This window comes from Poecilia reticulata, chromosome 16 (assembly GCF_904066995.2).
Source record: "Poecilia reticulata chromosome 16, P_reticulata-male-v2, whole genome shotgun sequence".
NCBI classification, from domain to species: Eukaryota; Metazoa; Chordata; class Actinopteri; order Cyprinodontiformes; family Poeciliidae; genus Poecilia; species Poecilia reticulata.
The window spans coordinates 22858175-22886105 of NC_088845.1; the positions used below are offsets into that span (position 1 = coordinate 22858175).

Below are 27931 nucleotides of genomic sequence, written 5' to 3' on the forward strand. Positions count from 1 at the left end.
CGTGATATAAGTCTATATAGATAGATCAATCAATCCATCCATTCATAAAACTATCTTCCTTTCCTCCCAACCCTCCCGCCTGGTTATTTATACTCACTGATGAATCATATGTTGTCATGGAGGTCACGCCTGCGCAGTAGACATCGTGAAAATCTGAATCATCGACGGTAAGTAAGGGAGGGAAAGCAGGGGGCGGGGGGGTAACTGTAGAGTGATGGGACCCGGCTGAGGAAAAAGCAGCGAGCGATCACTCTCCGAGCTGGTAATGAAAGGTAAATTTATTGTTGTTGTTTTTTTTTTCTTTTATGGTCTGGTTTTATATTTATGGGAGTGTAAACGTAGAGTTGGATAACTGGCTGTTTGAAATCGGAATCAAAGGTGGCGTCCGCGGTGTGCTGAGTGCACATCGTAAAATCTTCACGCACATCTGGTAGTGGCTTTACTTTGGACAAAATTGCAGAGCAAGTGCTGTTTCAAACTTTGTGTTGATTTGTGCTTTTTATCCTCGAAGGGTTGCGAGTGTTTTGGTCTGTAATCAAATAAACTAAAACTTCTATTTAAAAAAAATATTTCATTACGGCTCTAATTAAATGCTTAAAAAAAGGGGGGGTTCCCGGGTATTTCAGATACGATCGGACTTACTTTGATGCAAAGTTCACGTTTTGTGAGTTGAATTGAAAAAAAAATAAAACGTGCTGTGTGTTTGTTTGCGTCTCATTGGGGGACGAATGGCTGGGGTCTGTTTTCAGTCTGGCGTCACACATTACGTCTGTATGTTTTCCTGCTGCGCTCAGGGTAGCTTGATGATAATGGCGTTCAGCACCACAGACAGCTCCAGGTTATGTGGTACACACAGCTTGTTGGAGGCAAGGATACCGCAGCCGGTCGGAACAGGCGTCTTTACGGAGTTGTCATATTATTGTTTACGATTTTTCGGTGTGTTTTAGCACTTATTCCTTTATTGGTCTGGATGAACAGTTTTCTTCTTTCTTCCCTTTTATTTATTTATTTATTTATATATATATATATATATATATATATATATATATATATATATATATATATATATATATATATATATATATATATATATTTAAGTTTTTTTTTTTTTTTGCATCTGTGGCTTTTGGTACGTTTTGTACCTTAACTTCTACAGGAAGAAACGTGTCAAAGTACGAAACAATACAAAAAATAATAAATAAATAAATAAATAAATAAATAAATAAATAAATAAATAAATAAATAAATAAATAAAATCCATTGATAATGTTTCCAATCCCACATTTTCATTTGAAGTGTAGCTTTGAAATGACTAAAAGAAAATAAGAATAAATTCTGTTCTTGAAATATATCGTTACTCTCTGATCCTTCACACCTAATTTAACTAGTTCCATTCCTCCATTTTTATTGTCATGCTGTAGATACAGATGTTGGACAGAGACAGATGTTCATGAGGATAAACAGCATATGGGTTAAACATTATTATAGTTAACATGTGGTCTTCATATGGTCATGGTCTTCCATCACAACTAACTTATGATGAAATGTACACATTTACATTGTTAGTTTATGGACATGAGATATTCAACATGTAGAATTCAATCTTAACTTCCACCATCCGTGATATGTACATAAACCAGAGAGTTCTTACAATAATCAGAAAAATAATGTCTATACCAAAGATGCTTTTGTTGGCCCTGTTTCAGGCTTTATTTGAGGCCTGACCTACTGATAGTGGTCAAGTAGTATTCAGGTTTTCTTTCTAAAGACTGTAACACATTTAAACTGATTTGGGTTTTAATTTAGTTAAATGTGATCATCACTGACATAAAAAAAATAAAATGTCCTGTAGGCTTTTATGTGTATTTGTATGTGATGAGTTTTTAAAGAATATCTGACGTTTCACAAACATTTCCTTATTGGAAACAATAACATGGTGGACAACGTTGACGGGGGGTTTAGGACGCCTTAAAAACATATATTTAAATTTATACGTTAAAACCCTACAATTAATTATTTTCTTTTCATTGTGACGGTGGCCGTTTCGAACCCACCAAAGAACATAAACGAAGAGATTATAAGCCGATGCCCATCAAAGTATGTCCCACAAATCCCTGTTAAAGAAAAACACTGCGTCAGTAGCATGTTGATGAGTTAAATAGACATTTGATGAATCTACTGAACAAGAGGAAATAAAAAAATTCAGTTTATTTATTGATCACTGCCTAACATTGCTTGACTGCTTCATCAGTTTTATGAATGCTCTAAAGTATCCAGTGCTGTTTATGTTTTGTTTCTGCTGCATCACAGTATGACTAAGAAGCATTTTGTATGAATACACATAACTAAACACAGAATCAATGTTGTTTTTAAAGCAGGTATAAAGGATTTAGATGTTATGTTTTTTGTTTTTTTTTCTTGAGATACAATACAAAAAGTAATTCATTGTGTACAGTTGAAGTGATACTGGACATAAAGGCAAATATGCCCCAGTTTGCTTCACAAAGTCACACAAGGAGGATGCTTCGCTGATCTCAGTGGACAGGGGCACGTTGTATCAGAAGCCTCCAGTGTGTTACATAACTTAGTGGCATTTACGCCCGTGCGCGTGTGTGTACATGCATGACAGAACCCTATCCGATCTGTCTTCAGATTGTATTGTGTATGTGGGAGATGGGGATCGTATTGGAAGTATGGCTGTAAGGCTTCATGCCCTGTCTGTCCGTGTGCATTCTGCAGACGGGTGTGCAGGATGACTTCGTGCTCAGAGATCTGTGGGTCGGAATACAGCGAGCAGACTCACTCCGGCGGAAACAGCCAACAGTACGGAGTCCGCTCCTACCTCCACCAGGTAACTGAATAGAAAAAAAAATAACCAGATAGAAAAACTACATTCATGGAAATCCTAGCCCAGTATCCAAAAAAATTATTTTGAACATAAAATCTGCAACAGAGCCAGAATCATCCGAATGTGATGTGGGCTTCAGTTTCTATTCTTTAACAGCAAAGAAGAAACTGATCAACTCTGCTTCCTTTCAGTTCTATGAGGAGTGCACAGGTTCTATCTGGGAACGTGATGAAGATTTTCAGATTCAGAGATCGCCAAGCAGGTGGAGCTCTTTACTCTGGAAGGTGAGATGGACGTTTGGCTTGCACAAAGAAATCCATAGCTTGTGTCATGTAATGTTTCTTGGATAAAAAAAAAAAGTAACAATTTCATCGGGCGTCGTTAACTGACTTCTCTCCCGTCTTGCAGGTCTGTCTCACGTTTGGAACACTGATCCTGGTTACAGGCCTTATTGTTGTTTTGGTGGGTTACGCAACACCGACTATGACTGAAGCATTTGGTGAAGATGATCTCCTCTTTGTTGACAGGTATACAACCAGTACCAAGATGTAGCACAGAGAAGAAAGCAGTTTTATTAGTTAATACCAACTAAACAGATTAGGATTTCATTAACATTCATGCTCAGAGGACCAAAGCTGATCTTTCAAAGGTCAAAGACCCAAAATGACCAGTAATGGCAAAATTCATTGAATTAAGTTGGCAAAAGAAATGACAATCTGCATCCACAACTGTTTACATGTTTTCTTTCAGCATATTTTCTTTTTTTTTGCCATTTATTTTGATTTTTGAGTGATTTTTTTTTTTTACAAATTCATCTTTGACTTTGCATTCAATTTGGATCTCTGTCATTGCTCTGACATATCTACTCTTACGTTTAATGTGTAAATCTCAACAGTTCAATGATCCGGCATGATTACAGAGGGGTTTTTTTTAAGTGATCAGTATTTTTTTTCATGCTCTTTGAGCTTCTTGGACATGCTTTATCAAGCTTCTTTAAAATTTGTACAAGTTCCCTCAAACACAACTTTATCATTTATTTCTAAAGGACTATCTGACTTTACATATATAGCTACAAAAAACCCCTCCAGTAACTGTGGATCTGGGTCTGTTGGCAATGTTTGCATAGGGAGAGTTTTACAGAGATGCTAGCATTGGTTTGCTTCATCTTTGTTTTATATGCCTTGTTAAGTTGTTCTATGACATGCTTCCTTTGCAGATCTAATTAATCATGCATGGACATCACTTACAGAAAGGGCTGTTCTCGTGTTTCATTAAATGAGTGCTTTGCTTTTTATCGTCATAAATCTTAATGAGAAGTATCGTAGCAGCACGCTGCACAGCTCAGGGCTCTGCTGCTCTGTTAGTTGAGTCCCAGCAGGGCGTGCGCTAATGTGGGTTGGGACTAGATTGACTTTGCATTCAACTTGGATCTATGTCATTGTTTTTGACTTTAAAAATTGTAGATAGGAACATCACATGTTCCAGTTATGTGGTATTTTTACACAGTGTAAGATACCAACAAAGCAGGCTACAAACTTAACTATTTTCACACCTAAACTGATCTCTAGTCTGGTTTGGTTTTTGCATCTCACATTTGTTGTTGCAGTGTGCAAAAATGGACAGATTATACTCGATAACTGACCGTAAAAAACTTGTTTTGGAACAGCTACGCTGTCAGTTTCAACCATGCACTGGACGTCTGCAAACTGACCGGTGCGGTGCTGTTCTGTGTGGGCGGCACCTCCATGGCTGTGGGTCTTCTGCTGTCTGCCTTTGCCAAGAACTACTCCAAAGACGAACTGTACCTGCAGCACAAGTTTAAGGAGCGGTTAGCAGATCTCCACGCAACAGTTGGTAAGCTGGCTCATATGACGAAAGGATTGACCAATATGACATTTTTCAAGTCGTTGAATATGAATAAAACAACTGTTTGTGTCACAGGTTCATCAATAATGCGAGCACCAACTCCTGGGGAGGGAAAGGTGCCTGTAACGCTCTCCAAAGTTCAGAACATTCAACCCGCGGCCACAAAAGCAGAGACCTGATCGGCGCCCCAATAAAGAAAGACACAAAGTTAAATAGGATTGAACTGTGTGTAGAATGTGTATAATTGAGGGCACATGTGAATGTTCATCTTAATGAGCAGTTTATCTTTAAAAAAAAAAGAAAAAAGGCCAGCTTACATGGCTGCTGGGTCTTTTCTTTTTGGTTGTCATTTTTGATAGCTTCATTTTGCACAGTTAACACAACTGTTAACCATCTGATGTAGTCATTCGAACCATAGCGATAAAAACTCACAGAGCGGTGACAACGCCATGCAGGAAAAGAATCTGAGGAGGAAATTAAAAAGCAGCATCCAGTCAAGAAGAACATAGCATTGTTTTTGACGGCGATAAACATCTTTGGAAATGACAGAGGATGTTAACGAGAAAGAGGAGCTGAACAGAGCAGCTCAGTTGTTCCAACGCTCAACTTGAAAAAGCTCAAATTGATTTCTAACATGGTCATTAGTGTGACGCTACTTTAGATCACGAGTGCTACTCTTTTGGTGCTATTTGTCAACAAGCCAGAGATCTGGTATTTTAGACCGCCAGAGAAAACGTGCAAATATTTTTTTTTTGGCAAAAAGACACATTGAAATAGAATTCACAGGCAGAACACTGACATTTTCTTCTGGCTTGGCTTCTCCTCTAACCTTGTTTCTTCAATAAACCTTCAGACGGGATCAATAGACTGAGCTTAGATGCAGAGAAACAATCTATATCACACACAAAAAAAACACACCGAACAGAGTGGTTTGACAAAAAAAAAAAAAAACTCCCAGTGTCATTTCTTAAAATTATGAACTGTTAGTCCATCCCTCCCCACTAACTTCTTTTTATTTCTTACTATTTGAAATATAAGCCTATAAAAACATGTATCAATGAAAGTCATAGCTCATTTTACACCATTTTGCATCTATCTATCTAGCTCTATTTTAAAAGACTAAAATAAAACAAGTACTTTGCAGCGAGACAAACAAAACAAACAGGTTACATAACAGGCGGATAGCTGACAGGGACGCGCTAATCTTGCTGATGAGCAACAGCATCACATTTGACAGCTATAATGGAAGAGCGGCTGTGATTCATAGATGGCCAATAATATCGTCACTTACAAAAATTGAAATTATACTGTCACTTTCCATCTGAACCTGATCATATGCGATGCAAGAAAAGTAATAGATTATATAATCAGGACAGATTTGAATCTATTTGCTGTGTATGAGAGTTAATGTTATGAGTGTTTCTGTTTCTATTAGGTCATTCAGGTTAGTCCTTCAGACCTGACTGGATTTTACAAGCACAGATAGTGCAAATGAACTTTTTTTGTTTGTTTCCTGCTTATGATCTTGTCTTAATGTAAATATATTACCAAATTGTGATCCTCCCCCTTTTTAAGTCATTTCTGCTATTGTTGCGGTTTCTGTTTTGGTTTGATCTATTGAATGACTGAGGAAATGACTAATAGGGCGGATTGTTTGCACTGCAGCTCATCAGAACAATGCTAGAGCAGAACATCATATCAAGCTCATTTACACTGTCAGGCTGTAAAATAAATGCAGCAGCACTTCAGGGTATTATCAGCATCAAATGATAAATTGCTTTGTTGGTCACATATATTCATGTAAATTGACCTCTTATTATCATTTATACAACCTGCAGTCTTTCTACAAAGTGCAGCAAAATTAATTTTAAACTATTTGGTTCAAATCATACATGTTAATAATAAAATATATGTTCATGAGGCTTACTGAACCACAGAGCAGAATCAGAGCTGCTAAAAACAAAATGTGCTATGAACCCTCCAGTACGGTCTAAATCTTAGTAGCTGATCAGTGATTGTGCTGATTATGAGCTGCCGTACTGTTGTATTCAAAACCACAATTTGTGTTTTTTTTAAATTATTTTATTTTATTTTGAACTATTTACTTCTACTTGATTTTCTCTATTCTTATACATCTATATAGATGTAAGAGTCCCTCATCCCAGCCAGTAATAAGAGAGTCATCTATTGGATTAAAACAAGATATATATCACTGTATCCACAGTATGCTTCTTTTTCAAAGGACACAATAAAAATCACATTTTTGCAGCTCATAAAAAGTGTGATTTGATGTTCTGGTTTGTGCGTCGTCTCACTAAACAAGAATATAATCAAAAAGGTTGTTTGTTTCAGTAGTTTAGTTTTTTTTTTAAATGGTATAAATTCTTTACACACATATTGATACATATCAAATGTGCATTTGTGATAGTTTTCATGTCTCTCAACTCATGCAAACTTAAAATTTAGTTCTTCAGAAAGTTTTAAGGTTACAGCAATTAAAAAAAAAGGTGGATTTGAATCTGAGATTTTTGTGTATTCTGTCATATTTGTTTTAAGACCAAAATAGGGTGCCAATCAATAAGGAATAAGGAACATAAGGAATCTTTACAAATTTAATTTAATTTTCCGAATTGAGGTACATATGTTTGTAATTACACTGTTTACTTATTTTTAATATATTCAATTAAACCAAGAAAAAATCTTTAAAGACATGTTACATCTCAAAACAAACCTAAATTTCAAGGGTGTTTCTCATACCTATCATTATATCCTGCAGAGTTATAATCAATCAGCCAGAGTGCTTTACAGAGCCCTATTAACACCCCCCCACACACACACACACACACGCACACACACACACACACACACATACAATAACAGCAAGAGGCCCGGGGAAGCGATAATACTGAATTGATGGCGACTCCAGAAATAGCAACTTGTGCATCATCACCTTCCACCAGTCGGGTCTTATGACTCACACCCTCTCCCGCCTTCGCCTCCTTTGCTTTGTGCTGTGTGTCTTTTCCCCTTTGCTGCCCATTTCTTTCTCACCCTCATTTTTACACACACGATCTCCTCTTGTCCCATGGGACAGTGACTCACAGACACAGTGACTGCATAAATCTCAATTTGAACAGCTGTAGGAACAAGAGTGTGGTGAGGCTATGAAAGAAATCCTATTAGATCATTCTTTACATTAGTGCTTTTTTTTTTTTCCCCCAGTTGGAGAATTTTATTTGTGGCTTAATATAACTTCCCTTTGGGGTGAAACTGTGAAAGAAAATGGTGAATATGAATGTGGAGTAGTTTTTACTCAAATGCAAAGAGCTCTGAATCACACTAGTTGGTGATATAGTAACTGTTTGTTCAGGTCACTTTGGGGACATGTGGATGTTTTTCTAAGTCAGAATACAGTTGCCATTTGTTTCTGCTGCAGTCTTTCTACACTCTTCATTTTAGCTTCAGTTTCGTCCATCCATCCATCCATTTTCTGCCACTTATCCGGGGTCGGGTCACGGGGGGTATAATAATGAAGATACTTTAGAGATCATTGTAAGCAATTCTTAGAAGAAGCGCTAACTAATCAGGTACTTAATTGAATTCCAATTATAGGTAACACACAAAAGAAAAGAAACTTAACTTGATCTAAGTTTATTTTCCTTTTTTTTTACATTTTATGAAATACAAATTTGCACAACCACACAAAAAGATGTTTTTTTTCTATTATTATCATTATTTAGCTTGTGGTAACTGTGAGTAACTGAATCTTAGTTTTGAGACCCCAATTCAATGACTTCTTGAGAGATGCACAAATTGTAAACCATTTTATTTTATTTTTTATTATCATTATTCTTTGCAGGAACTGATATTGACCAAATTTTCCATTCTCTTGTTTGTCATTTTCTTCTATTTACTTTTCAGTTGGTGGTACCACCCTCCATATTACCCTGGAAACAGCTTCAAAAAATTAATAAAAAAAATATATAATAATTCTGGACCCAATTTGTTTTCTATTATCTTTTTTACCCTAATCCGAAACATGCTTAAAACCCAGAGCCAACCTGAGATATTTCAAGTTTAAAAACACCACAGTACCAAAAAGAAACTCCCAAGAAGGAATAAAATAACTGTACAAATCTGATGTGAGGAGGCAGCAACTAAAAGCACAGACCCCAAACACACAAGAGAACGCCATCTGTCATGCATAGTGGTGGCAGCGTCATGCAGGGAGTCATATTTGCTAATGCTGGTATTTGGAAAAAAGCAGATGGTACAATAAAGAAATAGGACTTCTCCAAAAAAGTGTCAATTTTAGTGAAAATCAGCAGTCCCACACTGGCCCTGAAATATGAAAATGAATCATTAACATGACTCAAAAAATATGTTTTCTTCATTTATGCTTTTTATTCTTCAGATAGCTGACAAATATACATGGATAGGTAAATAAATAGATTTTACATTTTGACTATACAGTGAGGATGTTGTAATAATACAAGATTGTCAGACCATGTTGGCTGTTTAGACGACTATGAGAGTTCGCAAGGTTTATGTTCACCGTAATGTTAACATAATCTTTCTCAAAACTACAGAGCTCACAGATTGTTTCTTTAAACGAAGCACCTTAAGAGTTAACCATGTTCATTAGTATGCACAATAAATATTTATCACAGTACAGTAGTTTCATTGGTTTAGCTGTGTCTGTAGAAGTTAGTCAAAGGCATTGAAAGACTTTATCTGCTTATAGTTATGAACTTTTCTTTTTGAAAAATCAATGGAAACCTCAAAGCATAGTTCCATTAATTGTGGTATTATTGCTATTTTTTTATTCTTCTTCTCTGCAATTGCTCATTTTAGTTTTAGGGTTTCCTTTTCTCTCTCTTTGCTACTTTAGTTGTCTTGATTGTCTTTAGCAGCATCGTCCTCCTGCTCTCTTGCTGCTGTGGCATCTTCACAACTCACTGAATTCTTTGTTTCTGGCTCTACTTGAGTTTCTACCTCTCCGTTAATCTTCTCTTCTTCCCCTGACTCTATGGGAGCCTCATCTTTTGATTTGATCACATCTTCCTCCTGGTTACTGGTCCTGCTGCTGCTTCCAGTAGCTCCGCTTCCTTTTTTCTCGTTATCCGACTGAGTCTCGCCAGGCATGCTGCCGTTTTCTGTCTGCTTTCGTGCCTCCCCCGTGTCTGCATCATTACTGTGGCCATTGCTGCTTTCCTCCCTATTACCAGCCCTCTCTTGCTTATCTTCTTCTGTATCATCGTCTTGCTCTTTCTTAGCCTCAGAGGATGTAGTTAGATCTTCCTTTAGCTCTTTATTGTCCTGGGGCTTATCATCAACAGGACTGCTGGTGGACGCCTGATCCTCGATATTAACCTCATTCTTACTCTCTTCCTTCACTTCTTTTACTTCCTCCACCTTCTGCTCATTCATGTCAGTACCTCCCTCTTCTTTTTCATCATTTTGCTCATCAGTTTCCATCTTCTCCTCTTCTTCTTTTGCAACATCTGTGTCTTGGATCTGTTCCTTGTCATCTTTGGGTCCATCTGTTTCCGTGGCGTTTTCAGAACAGGGTTCCTCTTCAGTATTTTCACTGTCCTCTTTTGAAGCACTTTGGCCATCAGATGCATCAGATTTCTGTAACAGAAATACGAGAAGAGTTTTATTAAAAAGACGTGTCTTAATAACAGTGTGAATTTCTATTAGAAGGCGGTGGGAGTACAAAGGTTGTAAATATATGTTTAAAAGAATTTGAGAAAACAATGTAAGATGATTCTAATTTAGCAAAATCAATTAACTAAACAAATTTACCAGCACATCCATTTTCACTAGATCAATAGAATCAATCTTTTACGTTCATACCTCTTCGGCTCTCTGATCTTGGGAGGTTTTGCTCTCTGTGTCTTCACTATCATCCTGTGGTTCTCTGTCATCTAGAAACAGAAAAAAAAAGAAAAACTAAAGGACCCTATAGACTTAAACATATATATTTCTGTGTCTTACATCACACTCACACACAAAAAAAGTCTTGTTTCGTTAGGACTGACCATGAATCTCAGATAATGAGTCACTTTTCACATCGCTTTGATATTATCTCTAGTGTGAAATCAGTCTATTGTGATAAATGATGGATTGATTTTTAAGGCTTTACAGATATTTTTACTAACGGTACCAGTTAAGGTCACTGACACTGAAAAAAATGAACTACGTAAAGCTTCTAAGAAATCAGCAGCTTCTTAAAAGTAAAATGTCAATAATATTTTTTATGTGGATAACTATACCCATGTCAGTTGTCAAGACACGAGCTTATTATTCTGTTCCAAGTTCAAGCTTGTTTTTATGCTCTCTGCTCTGGCTTTTAAAACCAGGTAAATACATTTCCCGAGTTTCCCCAAATTAATTATTTTCATGCATCCATAAAATCCAAAAATAAGAAAGCTTTTGTTCACCCTCCAGTGAGACAATTGCTGTTACACTCGTAATCCTTTCATTTCACTGCTGTGCAGTAAGACTTGAGCAAACAACACAACGCTGACACCTTGTGGACAATGAAAAAGAAAAAAAAAACATTAAAGATGATCTCACTACAAGAATCAAAACAGAGTGAGTGCATATTCATTCATATTCTCTCATTTGATTACAGTGTTATCTCTTTGCAGATTGGCATACAGTACGTTGCATTAGATGTTACCCTAGCTGTTGCCATATAATGTGAAGGGGACACATTTAAATCATTCAAAATCAACACTCTGCAGTGTCAGTCCTGTCAATTAAATGAAGCTCGTACACAGCAGCTCAATAACTTCTCATTTCTATTAAGCCAGTCAGCCCAGCAAAGAAGGTTTGCTGATGTGCAAAATTAATATATTGCTTTTCAACTTGCATGTGAGCATGCTCATCAAAGGCTCTGGAATTGTTGCTGCTGAATATCATAGGACGAACTCAACTCTACGCTCTGATAAACAACATAATTACACACTTGTTCTCAAACACCGGATGAGACTAAACTTTCCAAACAGAAATAAGCTGGAAAAAAACAAACAAAAAAAAGAAAAAAAAAAGAGGAGAGTAATTAATGTCTTTAATATTAGTTTTCCTTTCTACACAAAGCTGTTAAGGAAGAAAAATGACTCGGGTAGAGATTAGAAGGGTTTATGGAGACATTTAATGCATTTAAAATGCAAAACCGATTGAAGTTTAGCCACGGTGGAAGATGAAACGTTATGGTAATAATGGTGGACCCTTTTTAAGAATATTTTATGGAAATTACTTGCATTCATTAGGAACGAGGGCCAGGCGGCTGAGAGAGGAGCTGTAAGCAGAGGATGAGCTGCCACGACTCTAAACAACTTAACGTAATTTGAGAAGGAAGAGGCTCGGGCTCATGAAAATGCTAAATCTCATTGAAAACAACATTTAAAATATCAGCTTCCTGCTCCTGATTGAATCTAAGTACGTCTGAGATCTGGTGCTGCAGATATTCAGACCAATTCATGTTTGAGGTAAAGTATGAGACTGTGAAACTTTTTAATTTTTAATTTTTTAATATTTTTTTATTCCATCGTCATCCAAACGCATGCATACATTTAATTTACTCACAACTGGCTCAAAAACAGATCACACCCACAGTTCAGGTTTAAAGCCAAAGCTCATCCATCAGCAAGGATGGAGCTGTAAGTGGGTGTAATTGCACGCACAAATGGCTCTCGCAGCCATTATCCTAGGAGGGAAAGTTGTAAATGTTTGTTGTTTAAAAGAATCGCAGCAAAGCACGACTGGAAATGAAATGATAGACTTGGAAGAGGTCCTCTCATCGCTTAAGGAGGAGACTCCGTCTTTGCTTACAGACATGTTATATTTTTTTTAGATCACCGCAACTGTTCTCGTTGTTGATGAAGTTCACGTTTAGTTGATTAGGTTATCATTATTGACGTCATTTTAAAAATAAATAAAAATATGAGGCGCGAAAGCCTGAAACATTCCTTAAAAATCCAAGAAACACACAAAACTCAACAGTTTCAATTCGGCCTTGCTAATAAGTACAAACCGACACATAAAAAATGTGTTTATTGTATGTAAGATTATTTATCTGAATAGTTAAGTAAATAGATATTACTTATGAAGATATGACGATAAATAATAGCAGAAATTGTATAATCAAAAAAATTTTACTTTTTGTGCTTGTGACTTTCATGAAATATGACAAATTATAAACCTGAGTAAACTAAGATAAGTGTGAGACGAGTAATAAAGTGTGGACATAAAAGATGGTTTTCAAAAAATATTTTTAAAATCTTTTTCTCTTTTCCAAAATTTGAAATAATGATAACAAACCCTAATCAAGCACACACGCATGCACACGCGCACACCCATCTCTCCTGGCAAAGTTCAGTTCCCTGGTCCCAAAGCTCATTCACCTCAGAGAAAAGGTTACAGAAAACCTCCTGGGGCTTTGGAGAAGCTAAACATCCTGTTTGTTTTACTTTAAGACAGCCTATTTGAATCCAAGCAGCTGCTCTGGAGCTTGGATTCTAAAAGAAATATTCATCCATACTGTATATACAATACAATAAATAAATGTTTCAACTGCATTTATGTTGCTGTTTTTTTTTCAGCATGAATCTAAATAAATACATAAATGCCTCTCTTGAAGGAGCTATTTCTGTTATTTAGTGTCATATCGATAGTAATGTGCAGCCTTGTGTTGAGGTAGCTCTGACATTAAATCAAAGCCTAACAATGTTGCAGGCAGACAGGCAGAGTCGTATTTGTAAAGGTCATGGCTTCAGCTTAAATAATTCATTCAGGATGTTCTTTCTCTCGCTGTATTTTTTTTTCTCCCCCCTCACAGTTCCCTGAACACTGGGTGTCTTTATTAGTCAAAGGATACTCAAGTATGAAATACTTATGCATTACCATGTGTTTAACTGCCTCAAAGAAAATAAGCAAAGCATAAGAGGTGTTTTAAAACACGGTTTGGAAACCACACAACTTTTTGTACTTGTAATCATTGGTTGATCTATAACTAATCATTTTGATGCAGTTTTCCTCTGACTGTGAGAGATTTGATTGGGAGGAAAAAAAAAAAAAAAGGTAAAATCAGATGCATATTTGAAAGGTCAATAGCGCGTGAAACACAATGCATTGCACATGCAAACTGTGCTAAAATATTATACATTAATTTAAGTCAAAACTTCGACTAGGCCATTCTAACACACGGATATGCAAAGGTCATTGTTCCTGAAGTTTCACTCACTCTCAGGACTTTTGCAGCTCTAAGCTGTTTTTGTTCACCCTGATCACGGAAAGGATCCCCACAGGATGCTGCTGCCACCACTGTGTTTCAGAAGGGAATTGCGCGCTCAATGTATAAGTATAGTAACTAATTGCTTTTATTCAGATGCATTTACTTGAGTGACGTTTTGGAAAAAAAGAAATACCGTTAGGAATCGTGAAGGGGGTTTAACACATATAAATGTCACACTTTTAACGTTTTTATGTGAAAACCGTGAACCATTTTCTTCATCTTTGGTTGTAAAATGATCATATCTGTAAATGCTGGAGAGGTATTGATATTTCTTGCATGTCACTTCAGCTCACAACATTGAACACAAATCCTCGAACCAAAGCATTTTCAAATGACTTCTGAAGATTTGACGCAACCAACAAATTCCCCCAAATGTCAGCTTTTTACTTATGTAATGCAGACTGTATGTCAAAGTACTTCTGATGTCTCGTGCTGATCCAAGCGTCACATAACCTAAAGCTTCTATCGCAGCCGCTCAGATGGGCCCCACCGAACAAATGGGCCATGCAAACTAGATTAGAGACAATAGATATAAGACGAAATATAGACATATTTATAAGTATGTATGCCACAACCAGCAATGTTATGTCAGAGCTGAAAAATCTAACACATTTCAGATTAGTACAGCTACAGTGGTTTGTAATTCAGTAATCCTGTATCAAAGGATCACGAAGAGCCTTTTCTTTGGTTGTGTTAAAAACAAAAGGACTGAAAAAAAAAATGTAGTCAAGTAAATACATTCTATACGCCGACAGGAACAATTCCCCAACAAGAAGGGATCACGTTTTATAACACAAGAGAAAAAAGTTTGATCTGCCGTTACCAGACTTCCTTTTTCTTTTACAGATCCAACAGACCTACATGCGGCAATCTTCATGTCTCTCTCCTATTCGACATGTGGACAATACAAATAATGTTTCCATTCAGGGGTTTTTTTGTAAGATGACTTCAGAAATGAAAGAATTGGTTAGTGGAAGACAGGAGTAACGTGCATTCTCGGTGAAGCTGAACCGCTGCACTCAAAAGACGGAGGAGGCCTGGCGCCTGAAAGGGAGGCAACAGGCTATTCACAGCGTGAGGTTTTGTGTAAACCCAGAGACCTTGAGGGTTCAGTGGAAGCATTTACAGCAGGTTACCCAGGTTATTGGGAGACCACAGTCTTACATTTGTGAAAAGAAAGACATAAAGAAGAATACCTGCAAGGACTACTCGATAGGCATCAAAACTGTTTTCAACACTACAGCAACACTGTGAGGAAATAATAGCTTTACAGTTGTACAAAATGGAATAAATTAGAATTTCTATGATGCCATGTTTTACTTCAGGCTGCAGTGAATCTAAAATTCTAACAGCGGTTACTGGTATTAAGGCACGCCGAGTCTTAAATAAAGTTATGAGTCTCTTTAACAAGGCATTTCCATCCTAAACCAGCTAACCAGGCTAAACATGCCCCCTATGGTTATTCATAAGTCCTGAGTGGAAACGTCAATACTCCAGATTTGTTTTCAAAAACAAACCTTAAACATTAAATGAAATGATCTCAGGTTCTTACTTTTCTTGTCAGGAATGATTCTGATTCTCGTTCATGCAAATGTCTGCCAAAAAGTCAAGGGCCTGGTGCAATTTGCTGGGCTCCATTACATAGGCAACCTTTTTGACTGCAAAGCATAGATTTGAATTGGAATGCATGTAATTGAATTATGTTTATATGACTGCTTTTGGTTGTAATGATCTGAGAGCATGTTTCTCAGTATGAATTGGATCTACTGCATTTGTCTTGTGAAGTCCCTTAGAGTTGTGATTTGGGGTAAATTCAATTAAAAACTAAAGTGAATGTATGACGTGTTTCAAGGAGCCTGTCAGCAGCTAACTGACATCAATATGCAATCAGTATTTTACAGCAGAACGAATAGTTGTTGCTTTTTTATTTTAATATATCCAGACTAGATTTTCTAAAACATTTTCTTCATTAGTATAAACATTTTGTGTACCTACTTTAACACTTTTAGCCTTTCAAAGTATCTTGATTTTTGATTAATCTAAGGCAAAAAAAATAAGTAAGGTCTATACAAAATGCTACTTCTATGCTTAATGAATCATAACAGACCGAGGATGTAACTTGCCATCATCCACCTTTGGTTTTAATTAGCTATTGCATGCATGAAAGCACAGGGAGAGTGGGGGGAGCAACCATCAGCACAGTTCTTCAATCCTTTTTTTTTCTTGTTTTGTATTTCTCATCTCTCCACATGCAGACCTGTTTGTCAGTCCATCCCAACCAAAAGCCCAACACTCTTTTGTTGATTCCCAGAGAAGCAATATGGCCCCAGCAAGGGGCACAAGCAAGTAAAACTCTGCTTTGATGACTCTAAATGGAGAGATTATCCAAATGAAAGGCAATTACCCAAACCCCACCCATCACCTCAACCCTTCAATATCGCTCCGTGCCCTTTTTCCTCGGCACTCGCTCTCCGTGAACCCAGGCTATTCATCATATTTGCTATTTGATTCCATCTATGTTCCGCTTTCTTCCTTTCTGCTTCTATAATCTTATCCTATTAGTCCCTCTACTTCAACCCTCTCTTTTATCTTCCCCTCTTCACCTTTTTCCAGATACATCCTTTTCTCTTTTTTTAGGCTCCTCTCTCCATGCTCACTCCTCATCCTTTTACTTCTTCCCTCTTCTCAAGGGAGCCATTAACTGAATTGGTCACAGGGGTCCTTAAGTAAGGGAGCACTGATAAACATCCCATTTCTATTCCGAGGTCAGAAACAACTGCTAATTGCCTCTGTCCAAATTGAGCATGAATGTGTTTCTTTGAAGACAAAACGGCAAACACCGGCCAAGTTGGATCAATAATTTGCCTCATTTGGATGAGGCTTTTACACCTGTGTTGACACACACACACACAGAGTGTGTTGGTAAAGCCTCTTGTTTGTTACAGTCAGTTCACATTCAGTCTATGACCTTTACTGATTGAGTTCTCGCACCGCCGCTACACCCCTTGTCCTCGCTGTCACTCTCCGGCGCCATCACTCCAACGAAGCAGAAAAAGTTGAAGCCTTTACGGCGCAGCGTACCGAGACTGCTGGAGTCATACTCGCCAGCAGGTGACAGACAGTGACTAATTGGAAACAGCATACAAACACACACACACACACACACACATGCATACGCAGGGATCAACGCGGTCACGTAAGAACAGAAGGATTATATCTCTTACTCGATCGACGCCCACTCAGAAGCAAATTTGCAATGATCTGTGATGATCTCATGTGACCGTTTCATGTTTCGGATCTGAAGTGTGCTTTTTCATGAGGTGTTCTTTCCAAGCAATGTGCCAATTTTATAATCCTGTCATTTGTGGCGTCCTCTGTGTTGTGTGTTCGTCTCGCACCCTGTCAGGGCACGATTACGTGAAGGGAAATTATCACTAAGCCCTCCCTGGTTCTGTTCCGAATAAGTAAAATAAAGTTAGTACTGCATATAAATGAACTATTTCTTGCCTGTCCTGAGAAAGAAGGAATTTGGGTTTGGAAAGGAGTAAAGAGATTAAACTGATTCTTTAATTCTTGGCTCGATGTCACTTTACTTATGCTCTCTGCAACAAAAGAAATAAAGCCAACAAAAGAAAGCTTTTTATTGTACTTGATTGTTACCAGGATTTGTGTTGAATTAGGGAAATAAGTATTCAGCTTTGACATCCCCTCCTGCTCGTAACACTGAACTCATTTCACTTTTCATTTGCATTCCTTCTTAAAAGTTATGTCAATTATTACTCTTCGAAGCAGCTATGCTACCTAAAACATAACTTTATTGTTCAAATATAATCTGTTTAATTGCATTGTTTGGAATCTGTCTTGTCTCCTTGTAAGCAATTTTTAAAAAGTCCATCTAATGAAACATTAGCAGTGATAATAATCTCTATAGGGAAACCTCATACATTATACATTTATTGCACATGAAGTGGCATATTTCAGACATTTATGTTCGCTGCAAAACTAAAAGTGGAAATAAAATAGTTTGATTGAATGTCAGGCAGGGAGAAAAAAAGATTATGTGTCTACTTTCAGCTGTATACCACTCAAAGAGATGACCTTATTTATGATTTGAGGTGCAGCCCTATATCGAAACAAAAATAGACTGTAGTAATTTATAAAACAGCACACACATCACTGTAAAATTGCTTTACCATGACAGTAATTTAAAAAGAGAATTTTAACTTACAGTTCTAATAAAAAGTCAATCAGAAACATGGACAGAGACAGAAAAAAAATCCTCAAAGACGCCACGATCTTGCTACAAAACTAAACAAACAAAAGCAAACCATTGCATCTTGTTAACAGGACAGCCATTGTAAGAGATTTAAAAGGTTAAACAATAGAGTGTGTGTGTGTGCGTGTGCGTGCGTGCGTGTGTGTGTGTGTGTCTGAGGAAGCAAAATGCTTCCAAATGAGTCAAGCCGTCCTGTCACATGCCTCATCTTGTTTTCATGCTCTGTTTTCTAAATACAATTTTGTTCAATGTCTTCCAATGTGACCAATAATGTAACATGATTGTCTGTTGCTCTAGTTCGATGTCCCGAAAGATGGATTTTCAGGGTGACATTTTTGTGGGGCAGTAGGAAAAAAAAATTATGTGTGCGGACCGAAGTGAGCAAACGGCAGACAGATGTTTCTGAGTCCTCTCTTTGGATTCAAAATGCCAGCTCCCCAGACACAAATTCTCCACACTTCTCTGTACTTCTGGTGTCAGCCGACAAGAAAAAAAAAAAAAAAAAAGAGACACCATCAGGTAATAGATGATGTAATGGTTCAAGCAGCAGGAGTTTAATTGTTGGTTCCCTGCATTGTACAAAAAACATCCTTGTGATCTGCCACATTTCATTAACCGAAAACATCTGTTCAGGAAGAACAAATGCTTTTAATTGTTATAAGTCACTCCTGAGAACAAAATTAAAAACAAAAATGCATTCTTCTTTTTTTTTCTTTCATTCTTTCTTTGTCCAGGACTTTACACCATGTTGCTCACAAGCCGGAATAATGATGTAATGTGTTTCTTGGTCAAAGTCGCCATGCAAGCCAGTTCAATTTTAAAGTCCGTGTTTCGCAGAGCAACAGTGCCACTTAGTGGCCATGCAGGCATGCAGCAAGTTACATAAGCTTTAAAAAGAAAGACAAATTACATTATACTGTCTTCAATATGTCTCACTTCAGCAGCCTTGATTGGATTAATTTATTAGTATTATATACATATGGTGTTATCAAAAATTATTAATGTCTCCAATAAATGCTCAATATGGCCAGTAATATATTTTAAAGTGATTTGATTTAACATTGTGAGCACCTACAGAAAGTATTTCTATGGACACAAACAATCAAGATATTTTTGTAAATTTGCTGATGCAGCACAGCTGCTACCAGATTGACCCGATTTACCTGCTGCTGCTTCAAAACCATAATTACCACAAGACCAATTTAGGCTAGCGAGTATTAATGAATTTTATCCTTCCTTATCCTTTTTTTTCTGTAGTCAACATGTGCGTTACCGTTGTCAGGTGAGTCGGCCGTGATGCTTTGTCCACTTTTCTTCTTCCTGAGGGTGAGCAGCCTCGCCTGAGAGATCTCTCTCACAGTAGACGCCAGGTCCTCCTTGCTGTTGCCGCAGTGGTTTGGAGGAGAGGCTTTGGAATCCCTGTCCCCACTGTCGCTGGAACGACCTGTGGATTTACTCTGAGGCACAGGAAAATCAAACTGTTTAATAATGTGGGAAAACTCAGGACTAGATTTAAAGTTCTACACAGTTTTCCACAATACATGTAATGACTTAAGGATTTTGAGCTGCTTTTGTAAAATGAAGAAGTTTCCACCAAACATGGCGTCATAAAACATAAAACCTGATAGTCGTCAGCTCTTACATTTCCACTCTGTTTTGAGAATCGATAGATGGGTGGTAAAGAATGAGCCTTCATTCTGAAAAAAATAAATAAAAAATGACATGAATAATCCATTTTGGAGATGACTTCGTCTGTTCCGCTGCCATACATGCACTTTAGAAAAATAGTATGCAAAATTATCCTCAAAATAAAGTTTGATGACATGTCAAAACCGAAAAAAAAACATTGACATTTTGTTTATTGCTTTTTTTACAGGTGAAATAAATAACATAATTTTCTGCTACAATAACTTATTTTTATGATCATAAGCATAAAACATAAGCATTAACATAAAATATCAATTCAATTGAAGCAAAAAAGTATATAAATATCTGGAATATCTAATAATTTTCCAGTTGTTTAAATATTTTAATGTATACCAAGAATATATGGTGCATGTGTGGAGAATGTATTGTTTTATCTTGAATTCAGGCACATTTTATAAACTGCTCTGAATTTCTCAAACTCCCATGCAAAATATCTCTTTTATTTTTGCGTGTCAACATTTTTTAAAGCTGCCTGACTATAACCTGACAAAGACAAGAAAAAAATCCAAAAAGTCAGCCCTAAATGATATTGCATATTGCATAACTTTATGAAGAAGAAGGTGATCTCTAACAAGAAATTATGAAAGTGTGTTCAGAAAAGTGGTTTAAACTAACCCTAAGTGCAATTCAAATGCAATTGTGAAACTGCTCAGTTTGAACATTTTTGCTCGAGTAATTTCTATGGATTTTCTGCAGCGCACAGCTTACCCTCTGATCCTTCTTGTTCCTTTGGGCCTAGTGAAGAGAAGGTCACTGTATGGAAGCTTCTTAAACCTCTCTCTGCCCACAGCCACGTAAAGCTGCCCGCACTCCAGCTTGCTCCCATCAGCCACCTGATGGCCTTCGTAGGTGTAGAGACTACGGAGCAAAAATGGAGGACAACCCCTTTTCGTTTCAACAAATAGCACTCAGTATTTTTTTTAAGTTTTCAGTATACGAAAACAAAATGTCGTTTGCATATACTGAAACAGTGATGATAGACATGCATGCACACAAGACAATATAGAGAAACAGAAAGTCAATTTATGCAATCTACATTTACCTTCGCACACCTCCCAGGATTCGCAGGCCCATCTTTTCCGTAATCATTTCTAGTATTCTTTCAAACTGGTCCATCATCCTCTGGTGGATCAGCAGTCTCATTGCAGGGTTCAACACATCGCCGTTTGCTACGACACTATCCAAAAGAACACACACAATGCAACAGCGACATTCTATGCTTCGATGTAATGTCAAGGGCAAAAAAAAAGAAAAAATCCAAAAAGGTTCAGTGAGCGGTAGAGCTCTACTCACAATATCGTGCAGGGTTCTTTAATGGGTTTTAGAAATCGTGCCGACACAATGATTCGATTTTGTGGGAGTGGTCTGGCCTGAGAAGAGAGAGAGAGAAAAATGTTCCCATTAATTGTTTAAGTATAAATACTAAAACATTTTATCCCGTATGTTACAGCATAACCCCATCTGAGCTGGTATAAAAATAGCCAGGGGTTTAGAATAATGTCCCTATAAAGATTCTAAAAACTAATGAATGCAATGAGGATAGTATTGTCCAGTGAATTTACTGCCATGTACACACTTGTTTGTTTAAAACTACAGGGAGATGAAGCCACAACTGGGAAAGGTTTGCAATTAAAGGTGGAACTGTAGTTAAGACAATAGTCATATGAACAAAAACTGTAAATTAACCCCAAATGGCAGGACTAAAGAAGACAAACTGCTAAAAGAAAAAAAACAAAACAGACTAATAATTATCTGTCTCAGATTTATTTGGCACCAAATACATAACAGGCTCTATGAGACTGCATAGGGCGAGTCCGACAGGTTCTGTCCCTCAACACCTTTAACCCACTGAGACTCTAAGACAGGGATCATGACCTGGCAACTAGGTTAAGAGCAAAAATAAAAACAAAAAGATATACAGCCAAGCTGACAAATTGTTCCAGACAAAACATTTTGGAGAAAAATGCAAATAAACCACCACAAAAACCACTTTTAGTTTTTTTCTGTAAAGAAAAATTTAATTAATTTAAAAAAAAACTTGAGAAACAGGCAACACCCACTTGGTTCTGGCCAGCAACAAACAAAGCGAGGTTCTGTAAGACGATCCTGTTTGTTGTAATGTACCTGCCATCTTAGAAGTTCATATTCAGAGGTAAAATCCATGCAGAGGCCAGATAGATTATGTTGCTACTTGAGAGCAGCTTTGACAAAATGCCACACTTGTGTTTTTCACCAGAGGGTTTTGTTTTTCACATACCAAAAAAAAGCTCAGCTTTTACAGTATCTAGATAGAATTATTACGTTTTTATCTTTATGTACACCACTTTGGTCCATAAAAAGTACTTTTTACAGAATGCTAATAAAATCTAAAAGCCTTATCATTTTCTGCAATAAGCAAATTTGCACCTTATTATTTATAGTCCCTCTGTAGTAATGTAAGCGTGGTTACAAAAAATAATTAATGTGGAAACACCTATTTCAAGAGCATAGGCTTATTCAGCACAGGAGAGCAGTACCTGTATTCAAACAATACTAAATTGGCCTGACACTATGAAACATCCTTAAGGCATTGTGCCTGAGCCACAATGCTTTGGAGTGTACTGTGGTTTCAAATTAGTGTTTTGAGTGTATATGACAAACTCCCTGGGGCTTCTAGACCCAAACAGAACAAGCTTGTTTTCATTAGTCCATAAAAAAAGTTTCACCATGTCTCTGTGGGTCAGTCAATGGCCCTTTTCAGATAATGTTTTCGTTCTGTGATCTCTACGACTCCTGATCGATTGTAAGGTCCCAACATGAAATGGGTGGTGGAAGTCACTTCACCGACATTACACTTCTGATCAACCTTTGTGATGTAGCCACCAGCCTTTAAAGTACTACGAAGGGTGAGGAGTCACAGCGGATTGCGGAGTGAGTGTCAGGTGGTGATAGCTACGATAGCAAGCGAAGACAGAAGCAGCTGGGGTCTGCGGTGTGCGGGGATAATGGATGAGCCATGTGATTTTCCAGAGTCCGTCTGATCTGAGCAATATGTCGCTCCCCACATTCTGCTGCTGATAGGAAAATGTTGATGATGGTGCCCAACATGCGGACATGTTTCAAGCACTGAATGGATTTAGGAAGCCGGCAGGAGGACTGCAAAGTAAAATCTTACAAATGCTCAGAGGTGTAAACAACGTCTCTTAAGGTTTTTTTTCAATCGCAGCGCATGCTGGGTGGGCACTCTGGGCCTGTGATATCAGCAGGCTGACCTGTGTGACATGAAGTGACAAAGTGATTTGCGATGGTAGATTCAGGGTTGCGTGTTTACTGCAGAACTATAATCTGGAAGGGGCTAATTTGCTTTTTCACCTCTCCAGCATCATGTTCGTTTAAAAATGGAAGTTTTGCTGGGACTCTTTGGCATAGGCTCAGCTTCATATTGTCAAGCTTTCGGTTTCTCTGTTTGACTTTGATTTTATTTATTTATTTTTTTTATTGTGTCCTAGCACCGTATTATTTTTTGCACACCTTATATGCTTTTCCCTTTCCGATAAAGTTTTTAATGAAAATTTGCTGTTATTCTGAGCAATTTCTGAAACAACCTGATTTACTCATATATCTAAACAATGCAATACAACCTTTATCTCGAACACATGCCCTTGTGTTTGACACCTGTTTTGTCACAGAATGGGAGATGCCACTGATTGAACTTGACCCTTCTCAATTTTTGGACATGATACTTTTAATGAATGATTTACTTATGTGGAACGATGCTACGACTGTTGGGTTTCTATTACTCTGCTAAGCATGCTGGCAAATCATTTGCCACATATAAATATAAAATCTAACATAAAATAGTGATTAATCCGAGTAAAATGGTGTTGGACTGCAGTTAGTTTGAACAGAACCTGAAAGAAAACAGAAGCTAATATGAAGGTATGGGTTTGGTGTGACATAAACTGCATGTTCTTTCCTGAATAAAAGTCATTTTAGAAACTTTTTTCCAAGGTCTCTGCTATTTGGATAGAGGGTACATCAGGTGAACTATTAAAATACATGAACCTGAGAGCAGCGGGACTTTTAGCTGCTCCAGCGTGGGCTGTGACTTTATCGCAGGTGATTAAAGATGCATTAAAAGAGGGATGATTATGATACATAAATCAATAATGCATGGCTACTGTGACAACAGCAAAGTGTTTCTTCATGAACAGCCAAGAGGGAGGAATGCTTTACATCACACCTTGACTAAAATATCTTCATCAAATACTTAGAAACTCTCTACATATTTAATCAGACTTAAATGTTTAAAACACGAGTAACAGAAATTGTTTCTTTAGAAGCACAGAATTTTTTTTTACCCTTGAAAGGTCTAGATATGCAGCTCTACCACTGCAGAAGCTGAACAGTGTCTTATGACCAGATCTGTTTACTTACTGCTAGAAACATGAGGAGATGATTGGTGCCTCACACCTACAGTAAAGTAAACAATAACATTGAGATGCACATGCTGTAAAACTAGGTTACTGTATCACGGGAACCTCCAGTGAGGCTGCGGCATTTTTGATCACACAGTCGGCGAACGGTCTCTTGAAGTAATTGTTCTTGCAGCGTGTTTAAATACAAAAAAGGTCAAATGAAAACATAATTCATTGACAGAACATTAGAAACTGCTGCCTTACCTGAGCTGGCAGTGTCTGCATCATCCTCTTCTTCCGGGTCCCGATATCTAGATAACTTGGAAGAGAAGTGAAGATGAGTTAATCTCACACCTCCATTGTGATGAATTAGTGAATGTATGACACAAATACTCAGTGGGTCATCAGACATTACTGAAAACTGCAACATGGAGTGGGAGATGTCAATATCTATCATATCTTCCCAGGTCTTGCAACTATAACTTGGACAGCATAAAGATATTTGTGGTAAGAATATTTACAGTCGGTATGCATCTGTTGGTACTTCAAGTAACAGCTTAACAGCAGGAGATCCACAGATTGTTTCTATCCATGTAGAGATGGCCTTTATGAGTAAATGCACATTATTCAGCTTACAGTTTGACATTAAGTATATATCAAAGTAGAAAATGTCAAAGAAATGAAATTCAGATTACAAAAGAGGAAGAATTGCAAAGCAGCATTTTTTTGTCTTTTATCTGTTTTGTGTTGTTTTGAAAGTGGGCAATCTGGTTAAATACCTTGGACATTGTTTGTCTATTTACCTTACGGGACAATGTGGACATTTAAAGGTAGCAGCTTACAAGCTAATATGTTGATACGCAAATTGAGTATGTACCCCTGGACCACTGAAGATTGAACTTTTTACAGCAATGCCCATTAATGAAGATACCACAGAGGTGAAACTCACTGTACAGAGTAATGATTAAATACAATTGCTCCTAAAAGACGGTCAATGTAGTTCTGTCTCATAGTGCGATTTTATGTATACATATCTTAGTTGCCCTAAATAACAAAACAGCAATGGCATTACAGTGTCAGCCAAAGTGCAGTTCTGCAGCAGAGAATACCCATATCTTAAAGTGTAAAATAAATAGTATAGAAAAATACACAGTGCCAAGCATAATCTGTGCTTGGCTGTGCCAAGAGTAAGTCACTCTGCTTATGGGGTTCTGATACATTTGCAGCCATTCAGTTAATTAAAAATATACATTTAAAAAAAAAAGTTGTGGTAACTTTTAACATTATACAAGATGATTGGAGAGATAAAAAGCTAATAGAACAAAATAAAATAAAATATATATCCATGCATGAGTGCATTAAAAGATCCACACATTAAGGCCAGTGTGACAGGAATCACACCCAAGATCTTTTTAGTGTAAGGCAACAGGACTAACATCTTTGTCACCATTTAAAAGTTATCTTTAAAAAGCTCAATAAATCTCTGAGCATTAAATCAATAAATCTTTTCACAACTTAGCCAACATTTAACTTACAACTCTGACAATATAATTTCATATCCTGTAGTGCTCATGATGACTTAAAGCCTGTGATTTAGACCATGAATTCAGAGAGCAGGTAAAAAAAAGGCTCTTGTTTTTATAGAGTGGCTCTCTTCTGTTCATTTTGTCCTGTGCTCTAGGTTTGTATGTGTTTGGAGTACAACATTAACAAACTTGAGCAAATGTTTGCAAGAAACAGATTGCAATACAAAAAGAAAATATACATTAAGATCCTGTACGCCTTACATCTAGAATGCCCTGCATATAGTCAGTGCTGGTGTCTATTCGCATAACTCCTTATGCTTCCATATTAAATTCTACAGGCTACTTGAATGTGCGGATCTAATTATCTTATCCATAAGTCCACTTATTTTTAGGCCAATGCTTCTCTTCAGGCCTGATCTCATCAAGCTGTGACTCAGCACTCAGCAAAACTGTTGAGTCACAGTAAATGTTAATACCCGGATTCAGTCAGCAGGTCTGAATGCTGAGCGTCTGTCATGGATGCATTGCTGCTTATCCCTAAAATGACTGTGAAACCCAGTTATTATAATCAATGATCTCAAGTGCTGATATTTAGCTGTAATTTAGAGGGCGCGCGCGCTTCGCAGCGCAGCGTTTACGTCACACCGGGTTATCCACTACAACATGCACGAGACATTTGGTTCTTTGTATCTTTCTTACTCGAGCTTTTTGAATTTCTCTTTCCCCGCAGCGACGTACTGCTCCCCGCCCTGCAGGCTCTCCATGCAGTCCACCTTGTGCCCTCCTCTCGGCGTGTAGATGTTCCTCACCGCCCCGAACGGAGCCTGTATCCCGCCGGTGACCTCTCGCAGCAGCGTCTCGAAGTTACTCACTCTCTTCTCGTTGATAACTATCCGTCTTGCCTCGTAGTAAGGGTCTCCGTTCCGGAACATGAAGACGTTCTTCACCACGGGCTGCGAGAGAAAGTTCGGCTTCTCCGAACCCATGTCTGCGCTGGGTGCGACAAAAGCGCGACTGAGAAAGAAGCCCGTTAAGATAGAGTCATAACAAGCAGCTCCCCGCTGTGAATCGCACGTCTGTGTGCCATGGCAATGTAATCAGAGCTGATCCGTTCTTGCCAAATCTTTACGGTTTGGTGGAGGTGAGCGGTCGAGCAGGAAAACGCGGCGCGCAGGTAATCCAAACAGCGCTTTGAAAGGTCAGTCAGGGAGAGTTTACTTTTTTTTAAAAAAGTAACGTCAAGCGTTCGAAATACTGCTTCAAAGTTGAAAATATCAAAAATCCGCAAATTTCCACGGCTTCTTGTACACTGCGAGAGGACTGATTCTCCGTGCTGCGCTACAGGTGGTTGTACAGCCGGTGTCCTGCTGCAGCTTCCTCTGCTCTGTGACCCAGGTGTCTTGGGGACTCATCTGTTGGGACATGTCTTCGGGAACACGTTGTTCTGTCACAGATTGGATGGGACTTTCTTATCATCAAGTGGCCAATTATGAACCAATGGGCAAAAGACTCAACTATTCAACATTGGTGACAATGCGCTCCTGTAAATAATAAAAGGCGCAGTCGGTGGGGTAAGAGAGATGATCTGGGACATAGATGCAAGCGGATGTGCAAGAGCTGAGTATGTCCCTTGCAGCCATGCGAGAAGATAATTGGACACCAGGGGACTTGAAACCAAAGGGTTCCCAGTGACATCCTGAAAGTGGGACAAAAAACATGTTTGTTTTGTGAACTTTAATTGTGTTGCGCAACAACAGGAAGAACACTGTGTGTCCTTTGGCTTCTCCTCGCTGTCAAAAGGAATATGGAGGCCTTCAAAAGTCAGCGAAATGTTTAAGGAACATTAAATGCCTTGGTTGTTGGTTTTATCCAAAGGTCTCACGTTGATATTTTGCATGGATAGTAGCTTCCAACTATGTGACCTAAAAACTGATGTATTGAAAAAAAATATATAACAGTTTGAAAGTGAAAGCTCAATCCGTCTCCAGGTTCATTTTAACACAACAG

At 37.8% G+C, this 27931-nt stretch overlaps 2 protein-coding genes across 3 annotated transcripts; one reads left to right on the forward strand and one right to left on the reverse strand.

Moving 5' to 3' along the window:
* Positions 1–181: 181 nt before the first annotated feature.
* On the forward strand, positions 182–6993 carry nrsn1 (neurensin 1). Of its 2 annotated transcripts, none has more exons than XM_008432181.3 (6): positions 182–272; positions 2740–2851; positions 3040–3132; positions 3257–3375; positions 4515–4702; positions 4790–6993. In XM_008432181.3, the coding sequence occupies exons 2-6, from the start codon at positions 2753–2755 to the stop codon at positions 4891–4893; spliced, it is 603 nt and encodes a 200-aa protein (XP_008430403.2). In that variant the 5' UTR covers positions 182–272; positions 2740–2752; the 3' UTR covers positions 4894–6993. The 2 variants fall into 2 exon arrangements, with proteins under 2 accessions (XP_008430403.2, XP_008430404.2); XM_008432182.3 differs by having other exon boundaries at positions 190–262.
* On the reverse strand, positions 6781–27528 carry LOC103478379 (uncharacterized). Its single transcript, XM_008432180.3, has 9 exons — positions 26624–27528; positions 24663–24717; positions 21295–21371; positions 21044–21178; positions 20710–20859; positions 19937–19991; positions 19568–19751; positions 10574–10644; positions 6781–10348 (listed from the first exon to the last, which is right to left on the reverse strand). Exons 1-9 carry the CDS (start codon positions 26908–26910, stop codon positions 9602–9604), a joined length of 1761 nt encoding a protein of 586 aa, XP_008430402.1. The 5' UTR covers positions 26911–27528; the 3' UTR covers positions 6781–9601.
* Between the last annotated feature and the right edge of the window lie 403 nt (positions 27529–27931).

Coding starts and splice junctions, on each gene's coding strand:
- nrsn1 (XM_008432181.3), top strand. CDS start 2,753: ATGACTTCGTGCTCAGAGATCTGTGGGTCGGAATACAGCGAGCAGACT. Junction 2,852..3,039: donor TCCGCTCCTACCTCCACCAG/GTAACTGAATAG, acceptor GCTTCCTTTCAG/TTCTATGAGGAGTGCACAGG. Junction 4,703..4,789: donor AGATCTCCACGCAACAGTTG/GTAAGCTGGCTC, acceptor TTTGTGTCACAG/GTTCATCAATAATGCGAGCA.
- LOC103478379 (XM_008432180.3), bottom strand. CDS start 26,910: ATGGGTTCGGAGAAGCCGAACTTTCTCTCGCAGCCCGTGGTGAAGAAC. Junction 24,718..26,623: donor GAGAAATTCAAAAAGCTCGA/GTAAGAAAGATA, acceptor TTCTCTTCCAAG/TTATCTAGATATCGGGACCC. Junction 19,992..20,709: donor GGAACAAGAAGGATCAGAGG/GTAAGCTGTGCG, acceptor TATTTTTTTCAG/AATGAAGGCTCATTCTTTAC.